This window comes from Trachypithecus francoisi, unplaced genomic scaffold (assembly GCF_009764315.1).
Source record: "Trachypithecus francoisi isolate TF-2019V2 unplaced genomic scaffold, Tfra_2.0 Lachesis_group3, whole genome shotgun sequence".
Classification (NCBI taxonomy): domain Eukaryota; kingdom Metazoa; phylum Chordata; class Mammalia; order Primates; family Cercopithecidae; genus Trachypithecus; species Trachypithecus francoisi.
The window spans coordinates 140,080,950-140,093,567 of NW_022681468.1; the positions used below are offsets into that span (position 1 = coordinate 140,080,950).

At 35.6% G+C, this 12,618-nt stretch overlaps 1 protein-coding gene across 4 annotated transcripts in view; it reads left to right on the forward strand.

Moving 5' to 3' along the window:
• ATP8B4 (ATPase phospholipid transporting 8B4 (putative)) overlaps positions 1-12,618 on the forward strand; it is a 270,644-nt gene that overhangs the window by 134,431 nt on the left and 123,595 nt on the right. For all 4 annotated transcript variants that reach the window (XM_033190153.1, XM_033190150.1, XM_033190152.1 and 1 more), the window contains 3 exons: positions 1,525-1,613; positions 4,416-4,612; positions 11,602-11,810. In XM_033190153.1, coding sequence (XP_033046044.1) covers positions 1,525-1,613; positions 4,416-4,612; positions 11,602-11,810 — 495 coding nt within the window. The remainder of the gene's footprint in view (positions 1-1,524; positions 1,614-4,415; positions 4,613-11,601; positions 11,811-12,618) is intronic.

The following is a 12,618-nucleotide window of genomic DNA, read 5'->3' on the forward strand; positions in this document are numbered from 1 at the left end:
AGATAAGAAAACGGAGGCTGTTGAGTGCAGAAAATTCTTTCAGGATCTTTGACAATGAGAAGAAGAGATGTGCATATAAATACTTGTGGTTATATTTACATAAGTGCTTAACAATCCATAAAGAGGATTCCTTATTAGTCTGCGTGTATTTGTGTACTTAATGGAATGTACATTTTCAGCACCTAACTGGTCTTTCCATATTTCAGTTTTTAACAACCACAAACTTTATGTGTTTTTTTTAAAGCCTACTGCACCAAGTATCCCCAGGCAGTCTCCCATCCAAGTACTAACCAGGCCTGACCTGCTTAGCTTAGCTTCTGAGATCAGATGAGATCAAGTATGTTCAGGGTGCTATGGTTGCAGACTATTTGGCCTTTGTGATCTTTACCATTAAAGAAATATTTCCCACCCTCAATGTTCATATGATTTTAATAAATGATTCTGAGAAAACGTGGGTGGTCCCCTATACACAGCAATAGCTAGGAATAGGACACTGGGGTGCAATTTCCAACTTAAGACAATGAATTGTTATGAAACCTCAATTATTGCTTCTGTTTTTCTCTTACATAAAGGAAAGTCTTTTACGGATGTGCCTATCCTTCCCTGACTTCTGGAGTGGTATATAATTTTGGGTGTGCCTCCCTTTTCTCCTTTCTTTAATTTCCCCCTTTCTCCTATATTAAATGGCTCTATGGATTGAAAATCATGAGAAGACTATGTGGAGAGGAAACACTAGAGAAATTAGCTTTAATTAAAACTTAATTGCTTTTATTTAGCATTTTCTGTGTCCACAAGGAATTTCTTTAACAATATTTTTCAATATTTTTATTTGTTCATCATCTGATAACCTACTTCTAAAGCAGTTGATTATATTCTTAGAATTCTGGGAACAAGGCACTTATCATGGGATAATGTAATTAACTGAAATAAATCTAACACAACATTTAAGACAGTTCTTGACTTTGCAAAAATTACATATTATATACATGCAGTATACAATACACAATAAATGTTTAAATTACTTGCTTATGTATTTTGGGGGGCTATTCTAGTTTTTCCTTCAAAGGGACCTCAAATCTTTTTGGGAAACAGATCTAGAATTTGATTTCTTATTTTTCCATTTTTTACCTTAGTGTTCTGAATTGTGTTTATTGCTGCATTCTTTTTAATATTTCCAAATTATTCCTCACTTTTCTTGACTGTGTTATCTTTAACTATGTCAAACTAGAAGCCTATTTGTGCGTAGACTTTGAAAAAATAGCTTTACTTAATCCTTTCAACTACAAGTTCTGACTATATTTGTCCTGGTCTAAGAAGACCACATCTCTTGCAGTTTCCAGGATTGTTGTTAACCTAATTGTTGAGAATCATATACAATTTAATGGCCCTTGCTCTTAATAAAAGTTAAATTATTGTGAAAAATATATATTTTTTTCTTTCAGAGACATTTGATGTGAGCAATAATAAGAATAAGAATACATAATCATATCATTTCAAAGTTATTTACTTTTTTTGTTTTTGCAGGTCCTGACACTAAACTAATGCAGAATAGTGGTAAGACAAAGTTTAAAAGGACAAGCATTGATAGATTGATGAATGCTCTAGTACTATGGGTAAGTTACAAAACTAGGCAATATCACTAGTCATTGTTATCTTAATATATTTACTGTATCTTGCTGGGAAATCTTTAAGAAGCCTATATTCTCCTTGTGGAGTTTGTTTTTGGGGATTTTGCATTTGAGGCTCAGTTACACTGCCCTCTATTTTCTCGATTATGCTAATTTCTCAATCAGTGGTAGAATTTATCATGAGAGGTAGGTTAGTGTTTATGGAGGTATTCATGGTCTTGCAAATTCCCCATATCCCAAGGATTTGTTTTTGGAAAACCAAACATGGTTTTTAAGGCAGTTTGGTGTTTTTGTTATCTTACTTTTTTTCAGATCCTCTCTACATAGCTTATGGTGGGCAGGGCTGGCTTCATGAGCGTGTAATCTGTGTAACCACACAGGGCCCCACACTCAGACGGCCTTATGTTTGGTTTATTGAACTTCTGTTGCCATCTAGAAATTCTTAATAGTTTTAGAACAGAAGGTCCCACATTTTCATTTTGCACTGAACCCTGAAAATTATGTAGGTAGTTCTGGTTATGAATTCTTTGAGCCCCACCTCACAGTTCTCTTCCTTCACAGAGACCTCTAACCTCCTTAGCTCATGATTATCTTTCTCTTATGAATTTTTTTTTTTTTTTTACTTCTGATTCTTTTGAAATGATCTTCTCTACCACCCGATTACCAAAAATATTCAGATATTCTTTACATTCCATCCTTTTGTCAGTTAAGCCTGTGCTACCTCTTTTTATTGATATAATATCTAGTCTTTGTGTAATACTGCTTTGTCTGCTTGTATAGGGGTAAAATTCGAAGATAGCCACTTTAAAATATAAAGACTGTGACTTCAAACCATGTTTTCACATGTACCCTATCACAGGCTCACAATCATAAAGAATCTGAGTTCAATATGTATTTGCTTACCTGATACGTAATAGTTGGACTCTGAATAAGGAAAGAAGAAAATTAGCACTTGCTGTGCACAAAATATTGGCCAGGCTTTGTGTTTTACTTTCAGTATCACCTGCAGACCTGGGGTTTTCTCCAGCAATACCAGTCACCTTCATACAGAGCCTATGAGGCCAAGAAGACATGCCCATAAGGGTTTGTTACCCTTCTGCCCCCAAGGAATTTCTCATTTAAATAGCCCTGACTCCACTTCAGGGCATACGGGGTGTATCTACCTACCACAGAGCAAACTGACCCTATCTTTCATACTAGAAAATAGGATGATCCACTGGGGAGTTATAAGCTAAATCAATTCTTAAATTATGGCATTTAATGTATTTTACATTAAATTTTAATGCTCTAAAGTCATTATGTTTAATTAATTTGTAGTCTCAGCCATTAAAGAGGATACTATAATATAGGTACCAAAGTCATAGAAGTTTTGGGGATTCACAGTCCTACTTTTCTCTCATACATGGTTTTCTAATATACTTTAAATCAGACTTTTCCCAATCTTTTCTTCTTTTTTTTTTTTGAGACGGAGTCTCGCTCTGTCGCCCGGGCTGGAGTACAGTGGCCGGATCTCAGCTCACTGCAAGCTCCGCCTTCTGGGTTTACGCCATTCTCCTGCCTCAGCCTCCCGAGTAGCTGGGACTACAGGCGCCCACCACTTCGCCCGGCTAGTTTTTTGTATTTTTTAGTAGAGACGGGGTTTCACCGTGTTAGCCAGAAATTCTAGAGCTGCTTTCTTCCTTATTCCATAATATGGGCATGTAAGAATAGGTGTATAATCTTTTCTTCTTATACACCTATTCTTACATGCCCATATTATGGAATAAGGAAGAAAGCAGCTCTAGAATTTCTGAATATTCTTTCTTGGAAGAAAAAGGAAATAGAGGAAAATCCATTTCTGTTCTCTAGCCCTACTCTTCCCTCAACATTGGCTGGTCTCAGCTCTCAACATAGTGTGACACTCAGCTGAACAAAGTCTCCGCAACATCTTGTTCAACTCGGGTCTTAACCATGTTCACGGAGTTTGTGGCCTTTCCTTTCCCAGGAAGGGTTTTAGACTCACTGTAGATTGACCTTGTTGTCTCTCTAGTTGTTATACCTACAAATATGTGTTTTTCTAATACTGTTACTAATAACAATGTAAGTGTTTGCTAATGATTTTCAAGTTGCTTCCCACATTTTTATCCTAAAAGTAAAGTACACATGTCATGAAGTATTTTAGTTATCCTTATATTTCTTGTTGACCTCAAGTAAGGATTGTGCAGCCAGATCTATAGCCAAGAGACTTGGTTAGTCTGAAATTGTTCTTTATCACTGATATTTTCTTTTGCATTGATGCCTTGGGTGGCCATATAATTTGTCATCCAAACAGGACACTTTTGAAGGTGAAATGCAACATGATTACTATTACATCTGGACAATAGTTGTAAACTGGGGCCATCCAGGACAAATCAGTGCATATGGTCTCCTTTAATTAAGCCACCTAAATATACCTACTTACCACAAATTGAGGATGTGAAGTTGTTAACTATGTGAACATAGACAAGTTACATAGTCTTTATGGTGCTTCTATTTTACTTTGTTTTTAAACTGTAAAGTGGGGGATAATGACTGTTCCCATCTTAGAGCGTCAATGGGCAGATTCAGTGAGAAAATGTATGTAAAATATTTAGCTGAGTTCCTGACATAAAAATGTGAAATTTTATTCATATGATTAATGGTGAGAAGAGGTTTGCATACTTGCTTTTCAAATGACTATTTCTTGGAGTTAGACGCATAATTAGATCATGTTGATATGACTGATTTTGGGTTCAAGTTAACCTTAACCAGACTTCTATCTTATTTCAGATTTTTGGGTTTCTCATATGCTTGGGAATTATTCTTGCAATAGGAAATTCAATCTGGGAGAGTCAAATTGGGGACCAATTTAGAACTTTCCTCTTTTGGAATGAAGGAGAGAAGAGCTCTGTGTTCTCCGGATTCTTAACATTCTGGTCATATATTATTATTCTCAATACAGTTGTACCCATTTCCTTATATGTGAGGTAAGATGAGAGTTTATATTTTAATGAAATAATTTCATCCAAACCTTTGTTTCCAGTAATCATTTTTGTTTGTTTTAAAATTTCAGCAGTGCAATAGATGTCTTGCTCTTAACTGCTTATGATTTGCAACATCTGTTTCAAATGGGACAGCTTAGCTGTTTAATCTGTTTAACTTTTATGTTTTCAAATTATAATAAATGTGGTTCATTTTCTTCTTGATTTGATTTGGTTTCTTAGAAATGTTTTTCTCTGTAAGACATGGACTACAATATAATCTCATGTAACCTGATCAATTAGAATTGGTTAATTTTGAGTAAGAAAAGGAAGAACATTGGGGAGATTTCTAGAGGGGGTGCCTCTTTGCCACTAGACTGTCTCTATAGATACATGGATTCTGTATCCTGTTCTACAGGTCCTGTTCTACCACTTACTAGCTCCATAATCTTGGGCAAGTGACTTCGTCTTCTAGTGCCTCAGTTCCCTCATTTTAAAAATGAAGAAAAGTATAGTTCTACCTCATAGGATTGTATGAGGAGTGAATACATGCCTATAAAGCTCTAAGAATTCCTAACACATTATAAAAGCTTAATGAATATTAGCTTTTCATATTATTGTTAGTAACTATAAGTATGTACATAAAGGAGTTAAACTATAGTAGGTGACGCTAGTCCATTGTAAGATAAGAAGTATGATTTATAACTTCTACTACAATTTGATCTGTCAGGATTAGATTTGATCCCATAAATTAGAGCTAAGGTGGTCTTTTTGCTTCTCTGTCTCTCTACATACACAAAGAACACACACACACACCTCTTTATTTAGATACATCTATACGCATATATGTATATGTGTGTGTATTTGATAAGTCTTAGAAATTGGCCCTAGAATCTGTACCTGGGACATTCTTGATCCCGATCCTAACAAGACTGAGCCAGACTGTCCGAAAAACACTGGAGCCAAGATGGGACTTGGTTGTTTGACACTTCTCATCATCAGTACTTCAACAATACACAAAATCATCAGCTCTAAATCCCCACTTATTTTTATGCACCCCTTTTTATCTCTCTTCAAAAATCTAGCTGTGATGAAGCAAGGGAAGTTTAATGCACAAAATCCACACTTGTTTTGGATAGTGGTCAGGAAACTGAAATGCCAAGTTGTGGGAAATTGACTTGAAGTAGTGGCATGTGGCCACAATACCACAAATTGCTTTGGGCTCTCTGGAGCTGTGGTCAGAGAGGCTCTATTTAAACTATATCCTACTGGCTCATCTTTGATTTTGAGGACCTCTCATGCTTATATCCAATTATAAAGTCTGTAGTAAATCCTGCTCTTTGCCGGAAGAGCTACAGTCAGCTTTTATAGCATTCCTTTATGTCCTAAATGAATAATAAATGTGCATAGTGGCTTTCCATCTGCACATATGCAGTTTTGTATGTCCTCACGAAGGACGTATATTCTGTATACATTCTTTCTTTGAAGAACATTGGCATTTTCATTTAATGATTTGAAAGATTGATTTTTTTTTTTTTTTAAGATACCAAAGGTAGATTCTCAGTTTGGCATTCCTTATACTTCTAATGCGCCATGGTTCATTAGTCAGAAAACGTATTTGTAATAGTCCAAACCCAGTTTCTGGTCTTGGTACTGCCACTAAAAGCTGTGTGACCTTGGAGAAAGTGCTTGCCTTCTCTGTGCCTTAGTTTGTTTGTCAAATATGTGCTTCCCCATTAAAAAAGGGATTAAAAGAATTAATTTCTGAGTTGCTTTATCCTCCACATAATACCACCTTACCTTTAGGTAACATTATAAATATATATATATATATATATATATGTATAAGTGATTCAGCATAATACTTTATCACTTAAAAACTACTTTCTTATACATTCTTATAATTTTCAAAATTACTGATGTTCTGTAATATACCATGAAATATGATACCTTAAAACTCTGTGAATGCTTTTCTCTTTTTTTAGCGTTTTATATTTCACACGTCCACATACTTTATCTCATTCATGTTGCCCAACAATCTTATGAAGCAGGATTTGCTGAACTGCTTTCAAAATGATGAGAGGATTTGCTCAGGATCATGAGCTAATGAGGGACAGAAGTCTTCTGAGAGTTGGGACAGTGTTTTCCTCTATCCCTAAGCTATGCATGATTTATTACTCAGTGAAGAAATCAAAAGAAAAAAAAGAGTCTAGAGTTCTGTCCTTCTTGTAAGGCATGGAAATTATGAAGATAAATGAGAGCCTTTCTCTCGCCAAATAAGTACAGTGATTCTGATCTTAACTCAAGGGAAAAAGCATTCCAAGGAATTTCAGGTTACTCAGTCCTAAAGATTGAGACATAGAAAAAGAGAACTCCCAGGTATTTCTGTCCAGAATGATGAAGACCTTCTGCCAAAGCTTCTATTAGGCTTTAGAATATGTACAAAGAGTAAATTAGTGCCATATGTCACTTGAGGATAGAAGTTCAGTATTTGCTTTGAATGGTTAACAATTCCAGGCGAGGAAAGGACATTTATTTTGGTAGGATGTTTCTATGTTGTCAGTTTGTTTGTCTGTTGTGTTAAGGCGTACCCAGCTACAGTTTTTTAAAAAATACATAATCTTAAGAAATGCAGCCATTGTTACCCCAAGGAATTAGCTTTTGAGTGTTCTTTCCAAAGCAATAGGAGTTCATTTCTATGTTGCTTGTTTTGCCCAAGACTGGGTGAAATTATAAGCTCTGTTCTGCGAGTATTCAGGCAGAAAATACTAAGTGGCCGGAGTATGCTAACTCTGAATATTTTTCTCCTTTTCTCTGCTATTGTAAAAGAAAGAGGCGAATGTTCCACTGTGGCTCTTCTGAATCCTCTTTTCCCAAACAAAAATGATGCCTATTTTCTCTTCAGACATTTAAGCTCTAGGAATTTGAATAAATTTTGAATACTTCCATTGGCTTATACTATAACACAGAACAATCAAATTCTGTTTCATTCACTTTGGTTTAAGATTACAGGGAGCTACTTGATTTTCAGATAAATAAAAAACTTCATGGTTTGTATTGTGACCCTCATAATGCCATTCTTAAGGCCTGGTCTGCACTGGCTTTCCCAGATCCCTGAGTTCTAGTCTTGGCTCTGTGGCTAATTATTGATGTGACGTTGGGTTAGTCACTTTACCTCTCTAAGTCTTAATATCCCTATTGGTGAAATTAGAGTCTAAAGAGTTAAAAGTCATACACTCAACACTGATTGACTGCCTCTGATGGGCAAGATACTACCCCAGCCCATTGTAAGTGCTAATGCTTTTTGAGTGAAAGGAATAAGGAAAATAAAGCTGAATCAGACCAGCTAGCAAGGAATTTACATGGAGGGTGGGGGTGGGGTGGGATGCAGAAGAGTAAACCATACATGAAGATAAATAAATAAATAAACAAAGAGTGTGAGTTATGTATCTTAATATCATATCACACTCTACATAGTCACAGTGTAATTTTAGTTAGGGAGAAAAAAAGTGCTACCATTCAAATAGTTAAAAATGAATTGGCCCCACACCTCTTTTGGGGAGGGAAAGGTAGGTATGTCATGTACTTTTAGAACTTGAAGCATAGAATTTAATAACCAGAAATGATTTGAGTGTCATCTAGCCCAAGTTTGTCACTCTACAGATGAGAAAAACCAAGGATTAATTTCCACTAAGATCAGAAATAAGCTATGGTACCTGCTATTACCATAACTATTTTCTGCTGTTCTGGATATCCTTGTTAAAGTACAAAGACATGAAACTGAAATATCCATGAGTAAGATAAGACATGAACCTGAAATAAACCTATTAGAAATGAAGAACACAGACAATAATATGATTATAAATGTAGTCAATCCATAAGAATAATCTGTAAAACTTTCAGTAGGATAATTTAGTTATGTCTAATTATGAAAGTAACATTACAAAAATTAAAAGCTGTATTTTAGTATAACAATTTAAAAACTTATCCTATCAAAAAAAAGTTTAAATTCTGCCCTTTGTATCCATGGGTTTTGTATCTATGGACTCTACCAACCATGGATGGGAAATATTTGGGAAAAAAAAGGATGGTTGTGTCTGTACTGAACATGTACAGAGTTTTTTTCTTGTCATTATTCCCTGAACAATACAGTATAACAACTATTTACATAGCATTTACATTGTATTAGGTATTATAAGTAATCTAGAGATGACTTAAAGTATACAAGAGGATATGGGTAGGCTATATGCAAATACTATGACATTTTATGTAAGGGACTTGAGCATCCTCAGATTGGGAGTCCTGTAACCAATCCCCCATGGATTCGAGGGACGACTGTGATATTCAAGAACAAATCTATAAAGCTATGGTATGAACCTGTGCTTTATAGATTTGAAAAAGCAAAACTAAACTAAACTAAAATTCCTTAACTAATTGAGGTACTTTAAAAAATGGAATTCCTAAAAAGATTTGACCTTCTCCTTGAAGTTGTATTTAAGTTTACAAAATATCAGTTCTTTTCAAATAATTAAGAGTTTAACATAGACCTAATCAAAATCTCAAAGAAATTTTGTAGGAAAATTAATACATTTATTCAAATATTTACTTCGATGAATACATTGATTCTATCAGGAAAAATAAATGGGTGATTATAGTTAAGAATTTTTGAAGAGGAAGAGAATAAAGGTGATTTTGTTTCTTCTATGTATTGTCAGTTATTATAAAGCTACAGTAATGAAAACAAGAGATGCATTAAGTGTCATATCAATGAATAAAATTGAAATCCATGAATCAGATGGTAGTGAGTAAAATGATTTATTTGTGACACAGAAAGCATCCCAGCTTAATGGGGAAAGGATTGATTGTTCAACAAATGTTGATGTAAAATCTTCTTGTTTGGAAAACTTGAAATTTGCTCCTCATATGTACATCAAACTTTCAATTTCAATCATAAATTTCAATTGGGATAAGTAATTATGAAAAAATCAATAAAAACAAATAAAATATAGATATCCGTATATATAATCTTGGCATAGATAAGGCTTATCTAAACAAAACTACAAAACAAAGTATAAACTTTTGATGAATTTGATCCTTTAGAAAGAGAAAACTTCATATCGAAAAACTGGAAACAAAATGAAAAGACCATCAGCCAGCTGTGGCGATGCATGCAGTCCCAGCTACTCTAGAGGCAGAGGTGGGAGAATCGCTTGAGCTCAGGAATTTGAGGCCAACGTGGGCAACATGGCAAGACCCCGTCTCTAAAAAAAAAAAAAAAAAAAAAAAAAAAAAGAGACAAGTGGCCAGGTGCAGTGGCGCACACCTATAATCCCAGCACTTTAGGTGGCCAAGGTGGGTGGATCACCTGAGGTCAGGAGTTTGAGACCAGCCTGAACAACATGGCGAAACCCCGTCTCTACTAAAAATACAAAAATTAGCCGGGCATGGTGGAGCATGCCTGTAATCCCAGCTACTCTGGTGGCTGAGGCAGGGGAATCGCTTGAACCAGGGAGGCGGAGGTTGCAGTGAGCCAAGATTGCGCCATTGCACTCCAGCTTGGGCAACAAGAGCGGAACTCTGTCTCAAAAAAAAAAAAAAAAGAAGACAAATAATAAATTGGATAAAATATTTGCGTTGTTTTTTGACAGAATTAATAGACTTAATAACTATAGAATTCTTACAAATCACTAATAAATACACTGATATCAGAATAGGAAAAATAAAATAGGCAGACACAATTAGATAATTCCAAGAAGAAAAGTCACTGGCCACTAACATTTGAAAAAAGTGTTAAACTCATTGATAAGAAATGCAGTAAACAGTAGTGACATAGCTTTTGAATTTGCATATTGTGAAAGATAATTTTTAATAATCTGATGGTAGAAACTTATGTTGCTATGATGTTTTTGGGAATCAGTTTGGCATTATGTATGACATTGAGCATTGAGAGAGTTCATACACTTTGCCATAGAAATTTTGCTTCTGGAGCTGGGAGGTCATAAATGATTACTAGAATGTAATCAGAATTATATTAATAATTAATTATTGTAATAATTAACATAATTATGTAATTAGAATGTGATGCAACACTCTTTTCATGGTAAATGAGCAGAATGGTATGACAACACATCCTGTTTTCACTTAGTATCTGTTATGGTTTGGTTCTGCTTCATGGAAATACTATTTTCTATCTCTTTTGGCAAAGTGAAGCCACATCAAACAATGTATTGGAGAGAAAGTTCTCAACAGCACATTTCTTTAGATCAGACATCAGACAAACATCTTCAATAATAATTAGTTTCCCCTACCACAGGGTTCCTCAACTCCCAGGCCACAGACCTGAGCTCCGCCTCCTGTCAGAGCGGTGGCAGCAGCATTAGATTCTCAAAACAGTGCAAACCCTATTGTGAACTGCGCAGCAGTTTATATATTGCAATGTAATAATAGAAATAAAGTGCATGTTAAATGTAATGTGCTTGAATCATCCTGAAACCATCCACCTTCCCCTGATCTGTGGAAAAGTGTCTTCCACAAAACTGGCCCCCGGTGACAAAAAGGTTGGGGACCACTCCTATCATATAGGAGGAGACACAAACTAATAGGCTATACACAAAATCTCCACTGGGCCTGTTTAATGTAGAAAACCATGAAACATTCCCTAAAGCTTTATCCTAAGCTGGCTTATTGTTTTATGGTGTTTTATGGTCTAATTCTGTGAAGAAAGTCAGTGGTAGCTTGATGGGGATAGCACTGAATCTGTAAATTACTTTGGGCAGTATGGCCATTTTCACAATGGCCATTGCAGGAAATAACTAGGAAAGGTTTATAAGCAGACTCTGCTGAGAAGCTCTGAAGATCCCTGTGACCTAGGGACAAAGCATCCACATTTTCCTCTAAACGCTGAAGACTTTGGCAGACTTCTTATTTTGGCAAAATATTGTATGTTCTGAAATTAATGGAGCATTTCTTTTTTCCCCCATTTTAATGGATGACAGTGTGGAAGTAATTCGTCTAGGACACAGTTATTTTATAAACTGGGACCGGAAGATGTATTATTCTCGAAAAGCAACACCTGCAGAGGCTCGGACAACCACGCTCAATGAGGAACTGGGGCAGATTGAGTACATTTTCTCCGACAAAACGGGTACCCTCACTCAAAACATCATGACCTTTAAAAGATGTTCCATTAATGGGAGAATCTATGGTAAGAGACACAGTTGCTTTCTCTTAACGATTTCTTGAATAACTGACCCCATTAAAAACAATTTAAAAATCCAAAACAATCACTGGCTTTCTTATTAATACGGGCACCATCAGCATCTACCATATAGATGCTGGTATGCTTGGCAGACTGTAAATTCTCACTGAATATGTACTGGATAAATGTTGAGTAATTTAGATGAAACTTTGGATTTATTGCCATTTATGGATAGAGAAGAGGATTAGATAGGATAACTCTCTGAAGTTCCTTTCAGTGCTCTGTGGGATTCTTTATTATTATTATTATACTTCAAATTCTGGAGCTGGGAGGTCATAAATGATTACTAGAATGTAATCAGAATTATATTAATAATTAATTATTGTAATAATTAACATAATTATGTAATTAGAATGTGATGCAACACTCTTTTCATGGTAAATGAGCAGAATGGTATGACAACACATCCTGTTTTCACTTAGTATCTGTTATGGTCTGGGATACATGTGCAGAATGTGCAAGTTTGTTACGTAGGTATACATGTGCCATAGTGGTTTGCTGCACCCATCAACCCGTCATCTACATTAGGTATTTCTCCTAATGCCATTGCTCCCCTAGCCTCCCACCCCCCAACATGCTGTGGTGTGTGATGTTCCCCTCCCTGTGTCCTTGTGTTCTCATTGTTCAACTCCCACTTATGAATGAGAACATGTGGTGTTTGGTTATCTGTTCCTGTGTTAGTTTGCTGAGAATGATGGTTTCCAGCCTCATCCTGGACATGAATTCATCCTTTTTTATGGCTGCATAGTATTTC